At 45.5% G+C, this 19,829-nt stretch overlaps 1 protein-coding gene across 2 annotated transcripts in view; it reads left to right on the top strand.

Annotated features, from left to right (window-relative positions):
• Positions 1-19,279, top strand: part of ube2e3 (ubiquitin-conjugating enzyme E2E 3 (UBC4/5 homolog, yeast)) — a 194,024-nt gene extending 174,745 nt beyond the window's left edge. For both annotated transcript variants that reach the window (XM_038789266.1, XM_038789265.1), the window contains exon 6: positions 18,639-19,279. In XM_038789266.1, coding sequence (XP_038645194.1) covers positions 18,639-18,736 — 98 coding nt within the window. In that variant the 3' untranslated portion in view covers positions 18,737-19,279. The remainder of the gene's footprint in view (positions 1-18,638) is intronic.
• Positions 19,280-19,829: the final 550 nt, after the last annotated feature.

The raw sequence follows: 19,829 nt of genomic DNA, 5'->3' as shown, positions 1-19,829 counted from the left end.
CATTTGCCTTATAGCTATCCCGCTCTCTTAGCTTCTCCTTTCTCTTTTTAGTTTATCACATCTTCTCCATCACCACTATTTATTTTGAAGCCCTTTCTACTGCCTTAGTTATACGCCAGAAGGTTTGATTCTCGGATTGGCTCACTGTCTGTGCGTTCTCCCTGTGTCTGCGTGGATTTCCTCCGGGTGCTCCGGTTTCCTCCCACAGTCCAATGATGTGCAGGTTAGGTGGATTGGCCATACTAAATTGCCCTTGGTGTCCAAAAAAAAAGATTAGATGAGGTTACAGGGTCCAAAAAAAGTTAGATGGGGTTACGGGGATAGGGTAGAGGAGTGGGATTGGGTAGGGTGCCCTTTCTAAGGGCCGGTGCAGACTCGATGGGCCAAATGGCCTCCTTCTGCACTGTAAATTCTATGATAATCTATGAAAAACACTGGTCCCAGCACAGTTGAGGTTAAGACCGTGTACCGGTACAACTCCCACTTCCCCCAGTACTGCTGCCAGTGCCCAAGGAATCTAAACCTATTTCTCCCACACCAACCTTTGACCTACACATTAACTCTTTAAACTTACCATGTGCCAATTTGCTCATGGCTCAGGTTGCCTTGGAGATTCTGCTTTTCAATTTAGCCCTTAGCTGCTCATACTTTCTAAGCAGAACTTCCTACTATGTAGTTGGTGCCTACATGGACTACAACTGCCAGATCCTCCCCACAACTGGAGCAGATATCCTGAACCCTTGCATTGGGCAGGCAAAACCGAATTCTGTGCACTTGCTCTTGCCTGTGGAGAATGTGTCTATCCCCTTCACAGTATTGTCCCTCTACGACCACAATGCTCCTATTAGTTCCCTCCTGTGCTGTGGTGCAGTAGTCAGTTTGCTCATCCACCCTGCAGTTCCCACACTCGCCCGTACAGATTGAAAGCATCTCTAATCTTTTGGGCAATTGCAAGAGCTCAGGCTCCTCTTCTACCTTCACAATCCCCTTACCTGCCTTGTTTGCAGTCACACCCTCGAGTCCCTGACTACTGACCAGAACAGAATACCTTTATCCTAAGCAGTTTGACTGCCTTCTGGAACAAAATGTACAGGTAATATTGACATTCCCTGTTTTGTCACACTTTCAACTCAGTCTCCAGCTCAATAACTTGAGCCAATGCTTCTCAAGCCACACAGACGTCCTACATACATGTTTGTCCTGGATGACAGGAACTCCCACATCCTGCACTCGCAGCACATCCCCTGTCCTACCATCCTTACTGTATCTTAATTCATTCATTTTCTTTATAAATTTTGAATTAAATTAATGCCCCTTCTCCTCACTTACTGTACTAATTTAAACCTGAATCTAATATGTGCTGTCAGTTAAGAATAAAAGATATAATGGATTCACTAGTTTCTGACTTCCATTCTGCTAGTATCTCATTAATTATACGTTGTGTTATTTACAAGTTCACACACTTCTAAATTCGAGGTCTACACAAACTATTCCCAACAGCAGTTACCAATCGACTTGTGGTTTCCTGTAAGGTCACCATGTGAATTTATTTCTCTCAATCTCGTGCGCTGAAAGCTGAAGCTACGCTCCTCCACAGGTACCAAGCAAGCATGTGGTCTCTGCTGCTATTTCTCCTGGCTCCCTCTAGTCAGTCATTTGTTGCTGAAGCCTCGCTCTTTTGGTCCCGTCCTCCTCACCGAAGCCTAGCTCTTTTACTGCCCTCCTCGCTGAAGCTGAGCTCTTTTACAGCCCTTCTCGCTGAAGCCCTGCTCTTTTACAACCCTTCTCGCTGAAGTATTTTTTTTTTAAATTTAAAATTCTCATTTTTCACATTTTCTCCCACATTTACACCCAACAATAAACAATAATCAGTGACGAATGTAATGTCAATCCCCATATCAATAACAGCAATCCCATCCTCCCACCAAACGCCCAAATATTAGCCCGGATGTTAACATAAACAAATGACAAAGAGGAATCCGGAATCACCCATAGTCACCATTAACACATACAGTCCCCCTTCTCCCAGCCCCCAACCTCGCTAATGTTCGATGTGATCCAACTCTCGAAAGTGCATAACGAATAACGCCCATGAATTGTAGAATCCCTCCACCCTTCCCCTCAGTTCAAATTTGACCTTTTCAAGCGTCAAGAATTCCAGCAGGTCCCGCAGGCCATGCCAGGGCACCGGGTGGGGAGTTTGATCTCCACCCTAACAGGTTCCGCCTTCAGGCGATCGACGAGGAGAAGGCCACAACATCTGCCTCCGTGCCTGTTTCCAACCCCGGCAGGTCCGACACCCCGAATATAGCCTCCCGTGGGCCTGGGTCCAGTTTCACATGCACCACTATAGAGATTATCCTAAACACCTCCTTCCAGCAATCCTCCAGCTTTGGCCAGGACCAAAACATATGAACGTGGTTTGCGCCCCCCCGGCGCAACGTTCACATACATCTTCTACCCCCTCAAAGCGCCGGCTCATCCTCGCCCTCGTGAGGTGTGCTCTATACACCACCTTCAGCTGTATCAGCCCCAACCTCTCACACAAAGTGGAGGCGTTCATCCTCCAGAGCACCTCACGCCAGAACCCCTCCTCCATACCCTCTCCCAACTCTTCCTCCCACTTTGCCTTGATCCCTCCTAGCGGCGCCTACTCCACCTCCAAAATAGCCCCGTAAACCGTCAATGCTACCTCTTTCTCCAGTCCCCTGTGGTCAGCACCTCCTCCAGCAATGTGGAAGCCGGCTCCACTGGGAAGCTCTGTATCTCCTTTCTGGCAAAGTCTCGAACCTGCAAGTGTCTGAATATTTCCCCCTGCTCCAGCCCATACTTCGCTCCCAATTCCATCAATCCCACAAAACAACCCCCAAGAAACAAATCTTTTAGTGTCCTAATTCCTTTCTCCTACCATCTCCGAAAATTTCCATCCTACTTCCCTGGCTCAAATCTATGGTTACCCCGAATCAGCATTTCCCTTAACCCTGTCCCCAACCCGAAGTGCTATCGAAACTGCCTCCAAATTCTCAACGATGCTATTACTACCGGACTCCCTGAGTATCTCCCTGGGGCCGTCAGGAACGACGCTGTTGTTAGTGCCTTCAATCCCGACCCCCTCCCCAAACTCTCCTCCATTCTGACCCATTGGGCTCAATCATGAGTGCAAACAGCAGAGGGGGACATAGGACATCCCTGCCTAGTCCCACGGTGGAGAGGAAAGTATTCTGAACTGATATTTGTGCAGACACTGGCCCTTGGCTCCTTATATAATAGCTTTATCCAGTCCATAAATCTGGGTCCAATTCAAAATTGCTCTAGAACTGTCATAAAATACCCTCCATTCTACCCGGTCAAACGCTTTCTCGGCATTCAATGCCACAACCACCTCTGTTTCCTTCCCCTCCGCCGGTACCAGAACCATGTTCAATACCCATCTAATGTTCAAAAAGAGCTGCCCCCCTCACTCAAACTCCATCTGCTCTTCACCCATCACCTTCGGGAGGCACTCCTCTAGCCTACCTGCCAAAACCTTTGCCAATATCTTTGCGTCCACTTTTAAAAGTGATATCGGCCTGTACGATCCACACTCCCTCAGATCCTTATCTTTCTTAAGTAACAGGAAAATCGATGCCTGCCCCAAAGTTCGTGGTAACACCCCTTTCCCTATCGCCTCCTCAAACATACCCACCATCAGCGGTACCAATTTATTTTTGAATTTTTTGTAACATTCCACCGGAAACCCATCCAGCCCTGCCACCGTCCCCGACTGCATCCTCCCAATCACATCTTTTATCTCCTGCTCCACTATTTCCCCCCCCCCCCTCTAATGTAGCCCTGTCCCCCTCCCTTAACCTCAGGTACTCCAGCCCATCTCCTGACCTCCTCCAGGTGGCTCTGACCTGTACAACCTCTCATAGAATTCCTTAAAGACCTTGTTAATCTGATCTGGAGCTACGACCAACTTCCCTGCCCTGTCCTGCACCTGGACAATTTCCCTTGTCGCAGCCTCCCTACGGAGCTGACCTGCCAACATACAGCACGCCTTCTCCTCATGCTCATAAACGGGGTCCCTATCTTCTGCATACCTCCTGTTTGCCTCCAGCATCTCATCTATTACCCTCTGACGTTGCAACATCTCTTTGTCTAGCCTAGCCTTGAACGAGATCACCTCACCCCTCACCACCACCTTTCAAGCCTCCCAGACAGCCGCCTTCGCAGTTAAAACCTACATATTCCTCGATTACTTTTTCAATTTTGTCACAGAACCCTCGGTCCCCCAACAGTCCCCCATCTAATTTCCACCCTGGTCTCTGTACCATCCCCTTTTCTCCAGTACCATATCCATACAATGGGGCGGCATTATCTGGTTTGCAATTGCCGAGTACTCCGACCCTTTAACCCCAGCCAGCAGCGCCTTCCCCACGATGAAAAAGTCAATCCGCGAGTACGCCTGATGGACTGCTGAGCAAAAAAGAGTACTCCCGCTCCCTCGGGTGCAGAAACCTCCAAGGGTCCACCCCTCCCATTTCCACCATTAGCCCAAACAGCGCCCCCCCCCCCCCCCCCCCCCCCCCCCCCTCCCCCGGACGGGTCTGGCGAGCGCGGCCGTGACCTGTCCAATTTTGGCTCCTGCACCGAGTTCCATACCCCCAGTCTTCGTCCCCCCCCAGTCGTCCGACCGTGTCTCCCCCCACCCCCCCACCACACAATCAGTTTGTGTGTGCCCAAGTCGGGGATGACCCCACACATCTTTTCCACGAATCCCAGATCGTCCCAATTGGGACAATATACACTTACCAGCACCACTAGCCTGCCCTCCAGTGCCCCTGTCATAATCACATACCTACCTCCCTGCTCTGCAACCACCTTCTCCATCTGGAACCGTACCCTTTTGCTGACCATTACCGCTACCCCTCGAGCTTGTCCATCAAATCCAGAGTGAAACACCTGACTAACCCAGTCCTTTATAAATCTCACTTGGTCCTTCACCCTCCAGTGAGTCTCCTGCAGCATTGCTGCGTCGGCCTTCAAACTTTTAAGATGCGCCAGCACCCTTGACCTCTTGACTGGGCCTCCCAGCCCCCTCACGTTCCACGTGTCTATCCTCACTGGGGGCCTCATGCCACCCAACACCACCACCCCCCACCGCCCCACCTTCTTACCCATCATAATCATACCACCGGGTCCTACCCCATGGAACCTCGCTCTTTTCAAGCCCTCCTCGCTGAAGCCGCGATCTTTTACAGCCCTCCTCGTTGAAGCCTCGCTCTTGTATAACCCCACCCTCCTCGCTGAAGTCTTGCTCTTTACAGCCCTCCTCGCTGAAGCCGCGCTCTTTTACAGCCCCACCCTCCTCGCTGAAGCCTCGCTCTTGTACAGCGATTTTCATTTCATTTCACTTGCTTTTTCATTCAATGTTACTTTTCAGTTTACTATTTTAGGTTCTCGCTGCCTCCTTTGAAAAAAAAAACAATAGGTTTGTCCTCGAACTCACCATGCTTGGTCTTCAAATTTCTTTGAAGTTTTGAGGGTTTTAAACTTTCACTTGCCAATACTTCCCTGTACATGACACATGTGGGCTTTTGCATCCTGATTTGCATTGGCACAATTAATAATGCCATACCTCAAGAAATCATCTTTACACTGCTTTGTTCCAGATTTCAGCTTCTTAATGGGTTTCATCAGAGGCCTTGGAGCTCTGGATACAGCCCACACCAACACGTCTTTGTCCTGCCATGCACTGTTCAGATAGCCTCTCTTCCGATTCAGTTGTGAGATCCTGGCTTACAAAATGGAGGACCTCTGCACTGCTACATCCAGCTGAGGGGACAAACATCCGCAGGACAGCCGACATTCTTGAAAGCATGTCACGGCTGTTCAGCACTTCTTCCCACGAGCAGGAACATCATGACCGACTGCTCTGCAACCCACCTGCAAGTTGTGACCCTGATCAATTCAATTCAACCCATAAGAGGGTTGTTCAGGAGACTGGTGACCGCGGGGAGGAAGCTGTTTTTGAATCTACGTGCGTGTTCTCAGATTTTTGTATCTGCTGTCCAATAGAAGAGGTTGGAAGAAAGAATAACCCGTTGGGAGGGGTCTTTGATTATGCTGCCGGATTTCCCAAGCCAGCGGGAGGTGTAGACAGAGTCAATGAATGAGGCGGGTTCACGTGGTGGACTGGATTGTTTTCGCGACAGCTCTTCCCGCCTCTCTCTTTATAGCCCTTTCCACTTCGCTCTTCACAGTCCTTCCTGTCTCGAGCCCTGCTTGCCTCTCCTACGCAGTGTTTTTCAAACTTCCTTTTTCCCCCGGGATCTACTTTTACCAGCCGACGACCTCCGCGGCCCAGGCTGGCTGACCTTCGCGATGCACCATTTTAGCTTATCTTTAATGCAACAGGTGAGCCTGCTTGCTCATCAGTGTCTCACTTAAGGGGCTGGTTTAGCACACTGGGCTAAATCACTAGCTTTTAAAGCAGACCCAGGCAGGCCAGCAGCATGGTTCAATTCCCGTACCAGCCTCCCCAAACAGGCGCCGGAATGTGGTGACTAGGGGCTTTTCACAGTAACTTCATTGAAGCCTACTCGTGACAATAAGCGATTTTCATTTTATTTCACTTGCTTTTTCATTCGATGTTACTTTTCAGTTTACTATTTTAGATTCTCGCTGCCGCGTTTGAAAAAAAAAAACAATAGGTTTGTCCTCGACTCACCATGCTTGGCTTTCAAATGTCTTTGAAGTTTTGAGGGTTTTAAACTTTCACTTGCCAATACTTCCCTGGACATGACACACATGGGCTTTTGCATCCTGATAACTGTCATTAAGAATAGTGTGCATTTTATCAACATTGTATTTGTCTAGAATGATTACTACAATCCTTTTTTCAGGCATGCAAAATTGTGTTCCAAAGCAGAGTCCTATTGGACTCAAAACATTAACTCCCCTGTTTCTCTCTCCACAGATGCTGCGAGACTTGAGTTTTTCCAGTGTTTTCTGTTTTTATATCCGATTTCCAGCATCCGCAGTATTTTACTTTTATATTATTGCAAGTTTTTATATCTGAGTTGGTCCTGAAACCTCTCCGCACCAGACATTAAGGAAGCAGTCTTATGCTACTGCAGTGCAGTGGCTGCAAGAGTGGTATTTCCTAATAGCAGGATGCTGATGTCAGTCCAGAAAGACTTTCTGCCAACCATCTCATAGAATCATAGAATTTACAGTGCAGAAGGAGGCTATGCGGCCCATCGAGTCTGCACCGGCTCTTTGAACGAGCACCCTACCCAAGCCCACATCTCCACCCTATCCCAGTAACCCCACCCAACACTAAGGGCAATTTTGAACACTTGAGGGCAATGTAGCATGGCCAATCCACCTAACCTGCGCATCTTTGGACTGTGGGAGGAAACCGGAGCACCCGGAGGAAACCCACGCACACACACCGCAGACTCCGCACAGTGAACCAAGCGGGAATCGAACCTGGGACACTGGAGCTGTGAAGCAATTGTCCTAACCACCATGCTATCGTGCTGCCCTTAATATGATTGAACAATGTTGCATATGAATTCCATTGCTGGTCTGATGCCAGGTATGTAGACCATATGTTTCAGTGATTGCCTGATTGAATCAAACAGCATGTCCCTTTGGTTGTTTACACGCTGTAGTCAACCAGCTTGTGCTTCCAAAACGCAAACAAAATGTCTACTGTTAGATATGATTCAGCGATTGGGCAGCACTTGGTGAACAATCCCGCGTGTGCTAAAACCAGCAACCAATTTAAAATAATCAGCCAGGCTTGTAATGTGGCTCATTTATGCTTGCTGGAAGTGACATATGCTGAAACCTGTTCAGTCAGAATATGCTGAACTCTTGCCCATTTTTAAAATTAATTACTTGTCTGGAAGGTGAACGAAGGTAGCACAAATGACCAATTCATAGATAAAAGCAAATTACTGCGGATACTGGAATCTGAAACCAAAACAGAAAATGCTGGAAAATATCAGCGGGTCTGGCAGCATCTGTAGGGGGAGAAAAGAGCTAACGTTTGAGCTCTCTGGAGGAAAAAACAAATCCTTCTCCACATACACACACACACACACACACATCACTGATTGGTCACCGAAGAAAGTTATAATTCACACTTCTCTGGCCTCACTCTCCACTAGCTTTTTAACATTGTCTGTTAAAGCAGGTTAATGCTGCACTGGTGATGTTAATCTGTCAAAAGATTGCATTAAGAACAATCTAGCACAGTAATTTTCAAAGTCAGGATCTCGAGTCGCGGGTGGGTCATGGGGCCATCGGTCGGGGTGTTCCTGATTGCCGGAAGAAGTGCCCAGTGGCAACGACTGGCTTTTAAAAATGGTGCTATGCCAGCCGTTCCATGCATGCGTACCCCCCAGCACCCGGAAGCCCAGCAAGGCTGACCGCCTCCTGACAGCGCGCTGACCCAGGAGCAGATTTTTTTTTTTAAATTGATGGAGTCTCCTGACCAGTAGCGGTGGCAGAGAGCAGGTCGTGCAGACATTCCCCATACACTGATGTCACGTTCTCTGGGCGTGAGAGATATTCAAAGAATAAGAAGGGCAGTATGTGGATAGCACAATTGCTTCACAGCTCCAGGGTCCCAGGTTCGATTCCGGCTTGGGTCACTGTCTATGCGGAGTCTGCACATCCTCCCCGTGTGTGCGTGGGTTTTCTCCGGGTCCTCTGGTTTCCTCCCACCGTCCAAAGATGTGCAGGTTAGGTGGATTGGCCATGATAAATTGCCCTTAATGTCCAAAATTGCCCTTCGTGTTGGGTGGGGTTACTGGGTTATGGGGATAGGGTGAAGGTGTCGACCTTGGGTAGGGTGCTCTTTCCAAGAGCCGGTGCAGACTCGATGGGCCGAATGGCTTCCTTCTGCACTGTAAATTCTATGATAATACAGTACAGGAACACGCCCTTCAGCCCTCCAAGCCTGCGCTGACCATGGTATCTGCCTAAACAAAAACCGTATGCACTTACGGAGTCCGTATACTTCCATTCCCACCCTATTCATATATTTGTCTAGATGCCCCTTAAATGCCACTATCATATCTGCTCCTACCACCTCCCTAGGCAGCGTGTTCCATATATTTACCACAGTCTGCGTAAATAAAACTTACCTCACACATCTGTTCTCAACCTCCATTTTGTAGCTGCCAGGAGTGTTGGTGTAAACTCGAGGGCCTCTGGTAAACAGCCCATGAGGAAGTTGAGAACAGGAACAAAGCAGTATAAAAGAGGATTTCTTGATGCTTTATTAATTGTGCCACTGCAAATCCGGATGCAAAGTTCATGTGTGTTATATGCATGGAAGTACTGGCAAATGGTGGGCAGCACGGTAGCATGGTGGTTAGCATAAATGCTTCACAGCTCCAGGGTCCCAGGTTCGATTCCCGGCTGGGTCACTGTCTGTGTGGAGTCTGCACGTCCTCCCCGTGTGTGCGTGGGTTTCCTCCGGGTGCTCCGGTTTCCTCCCACAGTCCAAAGATGTGCAGGATAGGTGGATTGGCCATGCTAAATTGCCCGTAGTGTCCTAAAAAGTAAGGTTAAGGGGAGGTTGTTGGGTTACGGGTATAGGGTGGATACGTGGGTTTGAGTAGGGTGATCATTGCTCGGCACAACATCGAGGGCCGAAGGGCCTGTTCTGTGCTGTACTGTTCTATGTTCTATGATATATTAAAACCCTCGACTTCAAAGACATTTCAAGACTAAGCATGGCAAGTTCAAGAACAAACCTCTTGATTTTTTTGAACGGATACAGTGAGATTGGAAATCATCAGCTGAAGTCCTTAGCAGAAATGTAAAATTGAATAACAAAGCAAGTGAGATCGAGAGGACTAAGTAAACTTGCCTGTCACATTTAAAAGTAAGCAAAAACGGTGGGTGACGAAAGTTGGCCGTCATGGGTCATGATGATCAGGAAGGATGGCCTGTTGGTAAAAATGTGTCCTGGGCAAACATGTTTGAAAAACACTCATCTGGCAGAGACTCACCATATTCCAGGAGGTTGGCTTCGATGCCAACTGTGGAAGGTTTGTCTTGAACAAAAGCAGTATGTTTGTAATGTAAACAAAGTGCCGGAGAACTCAGCAATTAAGACAGCATCTATGGAGACAGGCAGCCAGAAACAGAGTTGACATTTCAGCTCGATGGTTTTTTTGTCAAAACTGAAGGTTAATGATCCAAAGCATTAACTATTTCCAGAATTGGAATGTTTGTAGACACCCTGCTTTATTCTGGACCACTCTAAGATCCTCCTGCCCCAGATTGATGTGCAGCCCTTTCCACTGCTATGTTCTTTTCATGAGTGATCAAGAATTCCAGTGGAATACTGTCACTATCAGACCAAGAACACGGGAGTTGGTCACCATTGTTATCTTCAATGTTTGACTAAGCTGTATGCAAGCAAGCTATTTCATGAGCTGCTGTGCTAATAGATACTTTCCTGGTCCTAACGAGCACAGGACAATTGTTTGACAATTCTCTGGGGAAGCTTTGTATCACACAGCGGTCATCAGCTAGTACTCCATGGATGTCTATCATAATGCAGACAGCTCAATCCTTTCTTAAGGTTGATTGATCTCGGCTCATAGATTTATCACTAAACTGTGTGGGTTATTTCATGCAGGCATCAGTGGACAAATTGGATCACCATGTTCTGGTGGGTAGTGATCCATTTTATGTCCACCTGAAGTGCTGTGGACTTCCAATTATAAACTGCAGTCAGAATATAAATCAAAAATATGAAGTCGGTCGGTGTGTCTCCAATAAGGTTTAATCTAAATCTTTTTGAATGCTATCTATTTTGCTTACGACTACTCCCATATCTTGTTGTATCAGTAATGTTTATCATCTTAAAAGTACTGTGTTCCCATAGCCATTCAACTGCATTGAGTAAGGAATCATTAATGGGTTCCCAGAGATCTTACCTTGTGGCTATTCCCTTGTCGAACATTTTATTCAGTTGCAACCATTGGTTTTGTGTTTGTAGAAGTATCTTTTGATCCATTAATAGTCATGCTTCATAATCCTTTCATCTTTGAATTTATAGCTATGCGTAATCATATATACTTAATTCAAATGTTGGCCATTTTGTGATTGCAGCTTTTACAAAGTTGCTTTTCAACCTCAAGGACAGCATATATGGCACCATGGTATCCACTGGCAATATTAGTTATTTTTTCATTTGCTTTGATATTTTTTCCCTCTGATCTATATTTCATTGTACACTTACACAGAAGTGCAAAATCTCTATCCTGAGCACACTGAAACACTCCTAACTTTGCAGCAGAATCGAAGCATCATATTTGGGAGGAGAAATAGTCTGTTGTTGAGGTATATTAATGACAGCATTCAAGTTCAAAGCCGTGAGCATGACCTGACTGGGTTCATGCATATGATGTCTACATTCTACGCTCCACACACACATACACTCGCTCCACACACTCTCTCACTCACTCACACACACACACACACACAAAAAGAATGATACGTCAGAACATGGACGTTGGAAAATGAGATGCGCAAGATGTACGACACCCACACATACCTGTCTAAATTATTCCCCACTATACAATTCCCTGCACGGTTTTGGCATTAGTAATGATTTGATTTTAAACACATGACAAAGTACTTGCAACTATTGCTTCCAGTGTTTGCAATGAACAACTACAAAAACAACTGACGTAAAATCTTGCCCTCTGGGTTTCAAATGTCTCTGCAAACGCAAGTTGTTCACAGTTCAGAAAAGTCTGAGGCGGCGAGCATCCATTCATCCGTTAACATGGCCATCGATCTCTCAGACTCTCCTTAGCATTCCGTGGACGGCAACAGTTTTAGCTTGTTTCTGCAACATGTCCAACATGCATCTCTCCTCAGTTTCTAATTGAGCCAGTCTCTGATGTTTTAGTCAAGACTGAAGTGGCTTTGATGGTTCAAGGTTTTGGACGTCTGCACCACGCAAAGTTAACAAAGTGCTCCCTAGTGTTTCCTTACAACTTCGTCTGTGCTCCTTTAGTATCTTCAGTATACCTGCCGCTTTCTGCTTCTCATATAACATGAACAGTCATTCCTGAAGGTCTGAAGAAGGTTTCCTGCTACTAGACTATGATTAGGATTGTTAACCCTGAAAGAATTGTTGGGTTTGTTTGTGACTGATACTCTTTTCAACCACACCAGCTTTACATTTTCTCCTGGCCTTCACGCGATCACCTTCTGCAACACGTGCTGCTGAGATCAGAGTTTTCGTAACCATCGCCTGCATTTCCACTTTCAGAATCAAGAGTATGGGGCAGCGCTGACTGTATGAACAGTTTGGGATTTCCTAGCCTCTGTGGTTGCAGAATCACTACAGAATGTGTCAACCACCTTCTCCTTAACTCTTGAAAAGGTGTTCGCGGCCAATTACTTCACCTTCCTGGCTATCTACCTCTGCCACCTCAAAGAGGCGCTGTAAACCTTTAAACGGATGTGGGTCAATCAGCTGCTCACATGGTATCACTCCCCAGTCCTTACTGTCCTTGTCCTGACTAACTGATGCTGTGCAGTTAGGTACACTTTCCTTCAGAGCTAGCCTCCCCTGGGAACTTCCCTCACCTGAAGGGAATGGCAATGGGTTTACCACAAGAGGCGGTAGCAAATTACTTTTTGGCAAGTCCAATTCACTCACTTCCTTTGGGTTGCTAACTCCTTTACTGGCTTTGGAAGAATTGCTTGCCAGTGGTCCAAGCTTAATTGGTGACAAGTCTACTCTGGTACAACTCTCTATCATCGCATCATAGTCAGACCTGAGATCAAAGTCAAGATTGCCACCTGATTCTTCCTCTCTACCTTCACTCTCACAACAACTATTTACCATTACTTGTGACCGGGACCTCAGTCGAAGTCAAAACCCTTGTCTGATTTCCCCTTCCTTACCAACACTCTTGTAACAACTGTTTACCAGTCCCTCCATAATCAAAATCAAGACTTGTCCAATTCCTCATCCTTATGGTCCCCTTCAGTCTGAAAATGCTCAGGACCTGATTCACTACCATGGTCACTTGAAACATGCTCAACAGCCGTCGACATCTATTTCTCTGAGCCGGCTACCGCCCAATGGGTTTTCCCAGATCCCACATGCCCTACAGTCAACATTTCAGGTGCTAACTGCAGTACTTCCTTCGTATTCATGGGTGAAGCTACAACCTTCACTCCTGCTAAATCATTCCCCAAAGTCTATTCCTTCCACTGGGCATTCCTTAACCACTCCAGCCACGACTGCACCTGACACGAAATCACACTCAACTGCACTTTATACAATGAAACTGGGATACAACTTCCACCCATCCCATTCATAAATACGTCAGTTTTCGCTGAGCTCTCTGGAGGACAAAACAAATCCTTCTCCAACACAGTAGCCCACCGGTGTCTCTTAAAATTGTTGTGGGTTTGGCTACTTCTGCCGAGGAAAATGGGGTAACTTTCTCCTTAGACACAAAACTGGCATATAATAATCTTTATTGTCATAAGTAGGCTTACATTAACACTGCAATGAAGTTACTGTGAAAAGCCCCTAGTTGCTACATACCGGCACCTGTTTGGATACATAGAAGGAGAATTCAGAATGTCCAATTCACCTAACAAGCACGTCTTTCGGGACTTGTGGGAAAAAACCAGAACATCTGGAGGAAACCCATGCAGCCACAGGGAGAACGTGCGGACTCCGCACAGACAGTGACACAAGTGGGAATCGATCCTGGGACCTTGGCGCTGTGAAGCAAAAGTGATAACCACTGTGCTACCATGCCGTTGAGAAGGGGGATTTCGGGAGTGGGATTTGAACCCACGACCCGAGAAAGGGACCAGAAATCATCAGGTCCTCAATGTCAATGAAGGACACTTATGCCTGGTGTCTTAGACCACTCGGCCATCCTGATATCTGTTATCTCCCGTCACCCTCATTTCTCACACCTGTGTTTTACAGCAGTTTTTTACCTTGGGTCTCCTGTCCAGTTAATACTACTGTCTGCACCGGAGCATTCTCTACTTTAGCTTCCTTCTCAAAATCCTCCTTTCAAACCCCCACAAGTTCTATGGGCTTTCCCTACAACTTCCAACATACTGACCAAGCATGTCCCACCTTGTTACAATGGTAACACCTAGGCTTCCAAGTCTCACTTATCAGTACCTTTTTGGGAGGCGATCTCTGATCTTTCCCAGCTATCCATTTCTTACCTTGGCTACCTGCCGTTCACTCACTCTCCCACTTCCCCATCCTTCTCAAAATTATGGGGGCGACGGAACAAAGGTTTAAATTTATGGATGAGCTCATAATGGTCAGCCATAATTGTTGCTTGCCTAGCAGTTGCTCCCTCTGGTCTTCAACATGGGTTCTTATTATCGACAGTGAGGAATTCTTAAACTCAAGAGAATGACCTCCCAGAGCCTCATAGGTAGTCTCAACTCCCAATGCTCGCACTTATCTAGTAAAATTGTTCTGCTTAACCCTTTTAAACATCTGCCCTCTAATTCCAAAATTTCTGCTGAAATGCTTCCAAAACTAATTCATATGCATCTAGAGTGGCCTATTTGACTGGGTCATAATCCCTCAAATGGTGCTCTGACAAGGCAGCATAAACCTCCTTTGCTCGCCTCGTCAACTTACTCTGCAAGAATAATGTTCGCTTCGCTTTTGGCCACTCCATTTGGGTTGCTATTTTCTCGAAGGCCCTGAAGAACGTTTTACTGAATAAGTTCATAGGAGCAGAAATAGGCCATTTGGCCCATCGAGTCTGCTCTGCCAAAGAACAATACAGCACAGGAACAGGCCCTTTGGCCCTCAAGCTTGCGCCGACCATTGTGCCCGCCTAAACTAAAACCGTCTGCACTTACGGAGTCTGTATCCTTCCATTCCCACCCTATTCATATACTTATCCAGATGTCCTTCAAATGTCGCTATTGTACCTGCTCCCACCACCTCCCCAGGCAATGCGTTCCTTATATTTACCATCCTCTGTGGGGGGGAAAAAAAATAAAAACTAGCCTCTCGCATCTGTTCTAAACTTTTCCCGTGCACTTTAAACCTATGTCCCCGAGTACTTGACTTTCCTAAACCTATGTCCCCGAGTACTTGACTCTCTACCCTAGGAAAGAGCATCTGACTATCCACTCTGTCCATGCCACTCATAATCTTGTAGACCTCCATCAGGTCGCCTCTCAACCTCTGTCGTTCCAGTGAGAACAGACCGAGTTTATCTAACCTACCCTCATAGCTAAAGCCCTCCATACCAGGCAACATCCGAGTAAACCGCTTCTGTACCTTCTCCAAAGCATCCACATTCTTCTGGTAATTTGGCGACCAGAATTGTACACAATATTCCAAATGAGGCCTAATGAAGTTCCTGTACAGCTGCAACATGACTTGCCAATTTTTATATTTGATGCCCTGGCCGATGAAGGCCAACATGCCTTCTTGACCCCAGGGTAAAGAGGTGTGAATTGTCTCAAGCCAGGACAGTTGGTAGGATTTCACAGGCCCAGGATGACATAACCAGGGTTACCCTTATCTGTGGATCTGTAAGGACTTAATTACCTGCAAATGCTCGCATTCAAAGCATTGTCTTGCTTCTTTGACTTTATCTTTATATATGTTTCTGGAACCTACCTCTTCATTCACCTGATGAAGGAGCAATGCTGTGAAAGCTAGTGATTTGAAACAAACCTGTTGGACTTTAACCTGGTGTTGTAAGACTTCTTAATGAGGGACCTTGTCAAATGCCGTAGATAACATCCACTGTTCTACCTTCATCAATCATCTTTTTGATCTCAATATGACCCAGACTATCTGCACACCCATCATCCACCAGTCCTCTTTTGTGAATACTGATGCAAAGTACTCATTCAGTATCTCACACATTTCCTCTGGTTCCACCCATTGATACCCTCCCCTGTCCGAGTGGGCCAACCCTTTCCCCTGGCTACCCTCTTGCTCTTTATATACGTGTAAAAAGCTTTGGGATTTTCCTTAATCCTGTTTCCCAATGCCTTCTCGTGACCCCTCTTAGCCCTCCTGCCTCCTTGCTCAAGTTCCTTCCTACTGTCCTTGTATTCCTCAGGTTTTGCCTGTTCCCAGCCTTCTAGCCCTGGCAAATGCTTCCTTTTTCTTTTGAACTAGGCTCACAATATCCCTCGTTATCCAAGGTTTCCGACACTTTCCATACTTAATCATCTTCCTCACAGGAACATGCCGGGCCTGCATTCCTACTGACTGACATGTGAAAACCTCCCACATACCAGATGTTGATTCATCCTCAAACGTCTGCCCCATCTAGATTCTTCAGTTCCTGCCAAATGTTATTATAATTAGCCTTGCCCCAATTTAGCACCTTCACTCATGGACTACTCTTATCTTTATTCAGCAGTACCATGGGGCGGCACAGTGGTTAGGACTGCTGCCTCACAGCTCTAGGGACCCTGGTTCAATTCCGACCTCGAGTGAGTGTGTGGAGTTTGCACTTTCTCACCGTGTCTGTGTGGGTTTGCTCCGGGTGCTCCGGTTTCCTTCCACAGTCCAAAGATATGCAAGTTAAGTGGATTGGCCATGCGAAATTGCCCCTTAATGTCCAGAAAAGTTAGATGCGGTTACTGGGTTACGGGGACAGGGTGGAGGCAAGGGCTTGGGTTACGGGGACAGGGAAGGGCTTAAGTCGGGTGCTCTTTCTAAAGGCTGGTGCAGACTCGATGGGTTGAATGGCCTCCTTCTGCACTGTAAATTCTATGAGTACCTTAAAACTTACTTAAATATGATCACTGTTACCGAAATGCCTCCCACTGAAACTTCGACCACCTGGCCGGGCTCATTCCCCAATACCAAATCCAGTATGGCAAGTTCCTTGCACTCTTCACTTTTTCTAGAATCTGAGGTCAAACACTGTGAATGAACTGATTACAGCTCTCAATTTGTTTGTGTGCAACGTGCCACTAGCATTGTTCTGATGTTTTTTCAAAGGCATAATGGAAGAATGAGTTGTCCAGCAGGCAGACAGGCTGTTGATTGCTGGAATCCTGTTGCACTTTCTGGAGCTTTTCTGTACTCCCTAAAAATAGAGACCAGTGCTCTGACATAAATTAAATATTTAAGGAAGCCAAAGGGATGTAGGAATTTTAGGCACTGAATTGATGCGATCAGTCGCCTTACAAATCTATCTTATTCAGCAGCACAAATGCATAATGGAACAACAAAGATACCACTGAATCGGAAAATGATTTTTCCAAAATGCATTAGATAACTCACACAACTTAAGTGCACCAAAAATAAGCTTTGTTATTGACCCAAAAATCTTTGGCGTTCACCACCATCACTGTTTAAAAACTGATGGCAACTTCTGGCATCCATGCATGCAGAGTTAAATAGGAGATCTGGAAATTGCTGTCAGTGAAACTGCTCCTCATTAGAATATGCTCTTGCAATTGTCGCCCGCGCCATCTGCACAGAGTCACTGATTTGGCATGAACCTTTTGTGCACTATTTTAGCTGTAAAAAAAAACCAATGGAAGTGGGGAGCCTTACTGGATTAATCAAGTATATTCATAACGTACTAAGTCACAATTATTTTTGAACAACCTCTGGGCCCAAAAGGTATAGAAGTCATAGAATCCCTCCAGTGCAGAAGGAGACCATTTGTCAAGTCTGCACCGAAACTCCGAAAGAGCACTCTACCTCGGCCCATTTTCCCGCCCTATCTCCATAACCCTGCGCATTGATCATTGCCAACCCACCTAACCTGCACATCTTTGGACTGCGGGAGGAAACCAGAATACCCAGAAGAAACCCACACAGACACTGGGAGAGCACGCAAACTTCACAGTCACCCAATGCTAGAATCAAAGCCGGGTCCCTGGTGCTGAGGCAGCAATGCTTACCACTGTGCCGCATTGCTGCTAACCTTATACTTGTTACACATTTCCTTCAAAGAACATTTGAAAATTGATATATGTTTTAAAATGAGATTTCTGCTTCTCTCAATCCAAGTTGTGCACTCCAATCTTTATTTGACTTTCTGCACAGTTATTAGAATGTGAATTAGATTTTGTACTCGGAGAAGATTTCAGTGTGATTGGCTGGATGCCATACTAAATTTGAAGTGACATCAAAATAGAGGTGATCTAAGCTAAGTTAAATCATGGTGGGCACCTTTTTCAAGGTCAGTGGCGAGCACTATCGGTTCACCACTGCTCACAAAATCCAGCCCATGTATAAATTGTAGGTTGGCCGTGATACCATAAAACCATGAAGGCAAAACAAAAACCATATTCCATTGTGAATTCCCTATGTATGTCTATTTGCAAATAATGCCATAATTTAAGTTTGAAATATTATTATGCCATTATTCCATTTGAACATTTGCATTTTTGGAGATATCTTCATTCTAGTAACAATTTTGCTTTGGCTTGATTTTTGAAAACAAACTTTTTCATGATTTTCTATGTGACATGAAAGTGTTGGAAGCCAGTACATTGCACGGGTGCATTTGGTGGGGAAAATGTGGGTAGGGAAACTGGTGAAAAAGTGAATAATAAAGCATCCTTAATTTTTCCAGCTTTGGCTTATTCATTCATTTCTTTCTGTTTCACAGCGGATCCTCTAGTTGGGAGCATAGCAACCCAATATTTGACCAACAGAGCAGAACATGACAGGATAGCCAGACAGTGGACCAAGAGATATGCTACATAAATTGCATCACTTCCTGTGTTGTGAAAAGGAGCAGGAGGCATTATTTACAATGTGCAACAATTCTTTATAGCCTTTACAATACGGACTTCTGTGTATATGTTATACTGATTCTAATCTCTGCTTTTATCTTTTGAAGATTGGGACAAGCCCTGTTAAAGGTAAAAGCTATTGAAGTAGATCTTTGTAGCAGTAGATTAGTTATGTTTAAATGCCTACTTGCAAGTCTGCTTCTTTGGGATATCAAAATGTATTTTGTGATGTAATAAGGAAAATGTTCCTCAAGTCAACCAAATATTATGGTGCATTTTAGCCTAATCCATTATCTGTATGAAATCTATGATAGCTGTAGATTATTAGAATTTTGGCATTCGTATTGAACCCAGTTCCATTTCCGATCATGTGGTACATGCTGTTGTGAATCCGTTTTACCTTTTTGTCAATTTGTAATGAAGAGATTTCATTTAAACCTTTGTAGCTCTAAATAATGAGCACCTGATGTATCATCTCAAAACACAATAAACTGTTTCCGAGGTTATTTATTTATTTTATATTCAGTGTGTTATTTGGTCGGGGAGTAATATAGCTTGGGTTATATTTTGGCTCTTGTTAATGCACTTGCTCGTTTCTGCAAAGGTGACAACATCACTGGATAACAAGTGGAATTGCAACAGGAATAGCTGTGTCAAAAATGACCATTCTTTAGGGTAAGCAAACTAGGCTTTAATAAGTAACAAAATCTCATTGTGCAGAAGGTTGACAGTGGGTAAATGGCAGTAGATTAGCATGAGCATGCAGTTATACCGTCACTTTTTTGTTGACAAAACAATCTGGTGCACAGTATACTTCAGAGAGCAAGTTTCAATCTATTCTTATGATATGCTATTAGGCTTCCAGTAATATGAAGAAACAGGTGCGCTTCCCTACTATACCCTGATAATAGTTGTCGGGTCTCGGGCATAGTAGCCACTATGCATTGCAGCTCATTTAGGGCTCAACATGTATAGACAGAAGATGGAGTGGAGACAATTGGCAAACAATAAATGCTGTTAAATTGATTTAAGATATTTTTTATTTTCTAAAGTAATTGTAAACA

The sequence above is a fragment of the Scyliorhinus canicula genome, chromosome 2 (genome assembly GCF_902713615.1).
Source record: "Scyliorhinus canicula chromosome 2, sScyCan1.1, whole genome shotgun sequence".
NCBI classification, from domain to species: domain Eukaryota; kingdom Metazoa; phylum Chordata; class Chondrichthyes; order Carcharhiniformes; family Scyliorhinidae; genus Scyliorhinus; species Scyliorhinus canicula.
Note: the sequence above shows the minus strand (reverse complement) of the source record. Positions and strands in the feature narration are given on the sequence as shown.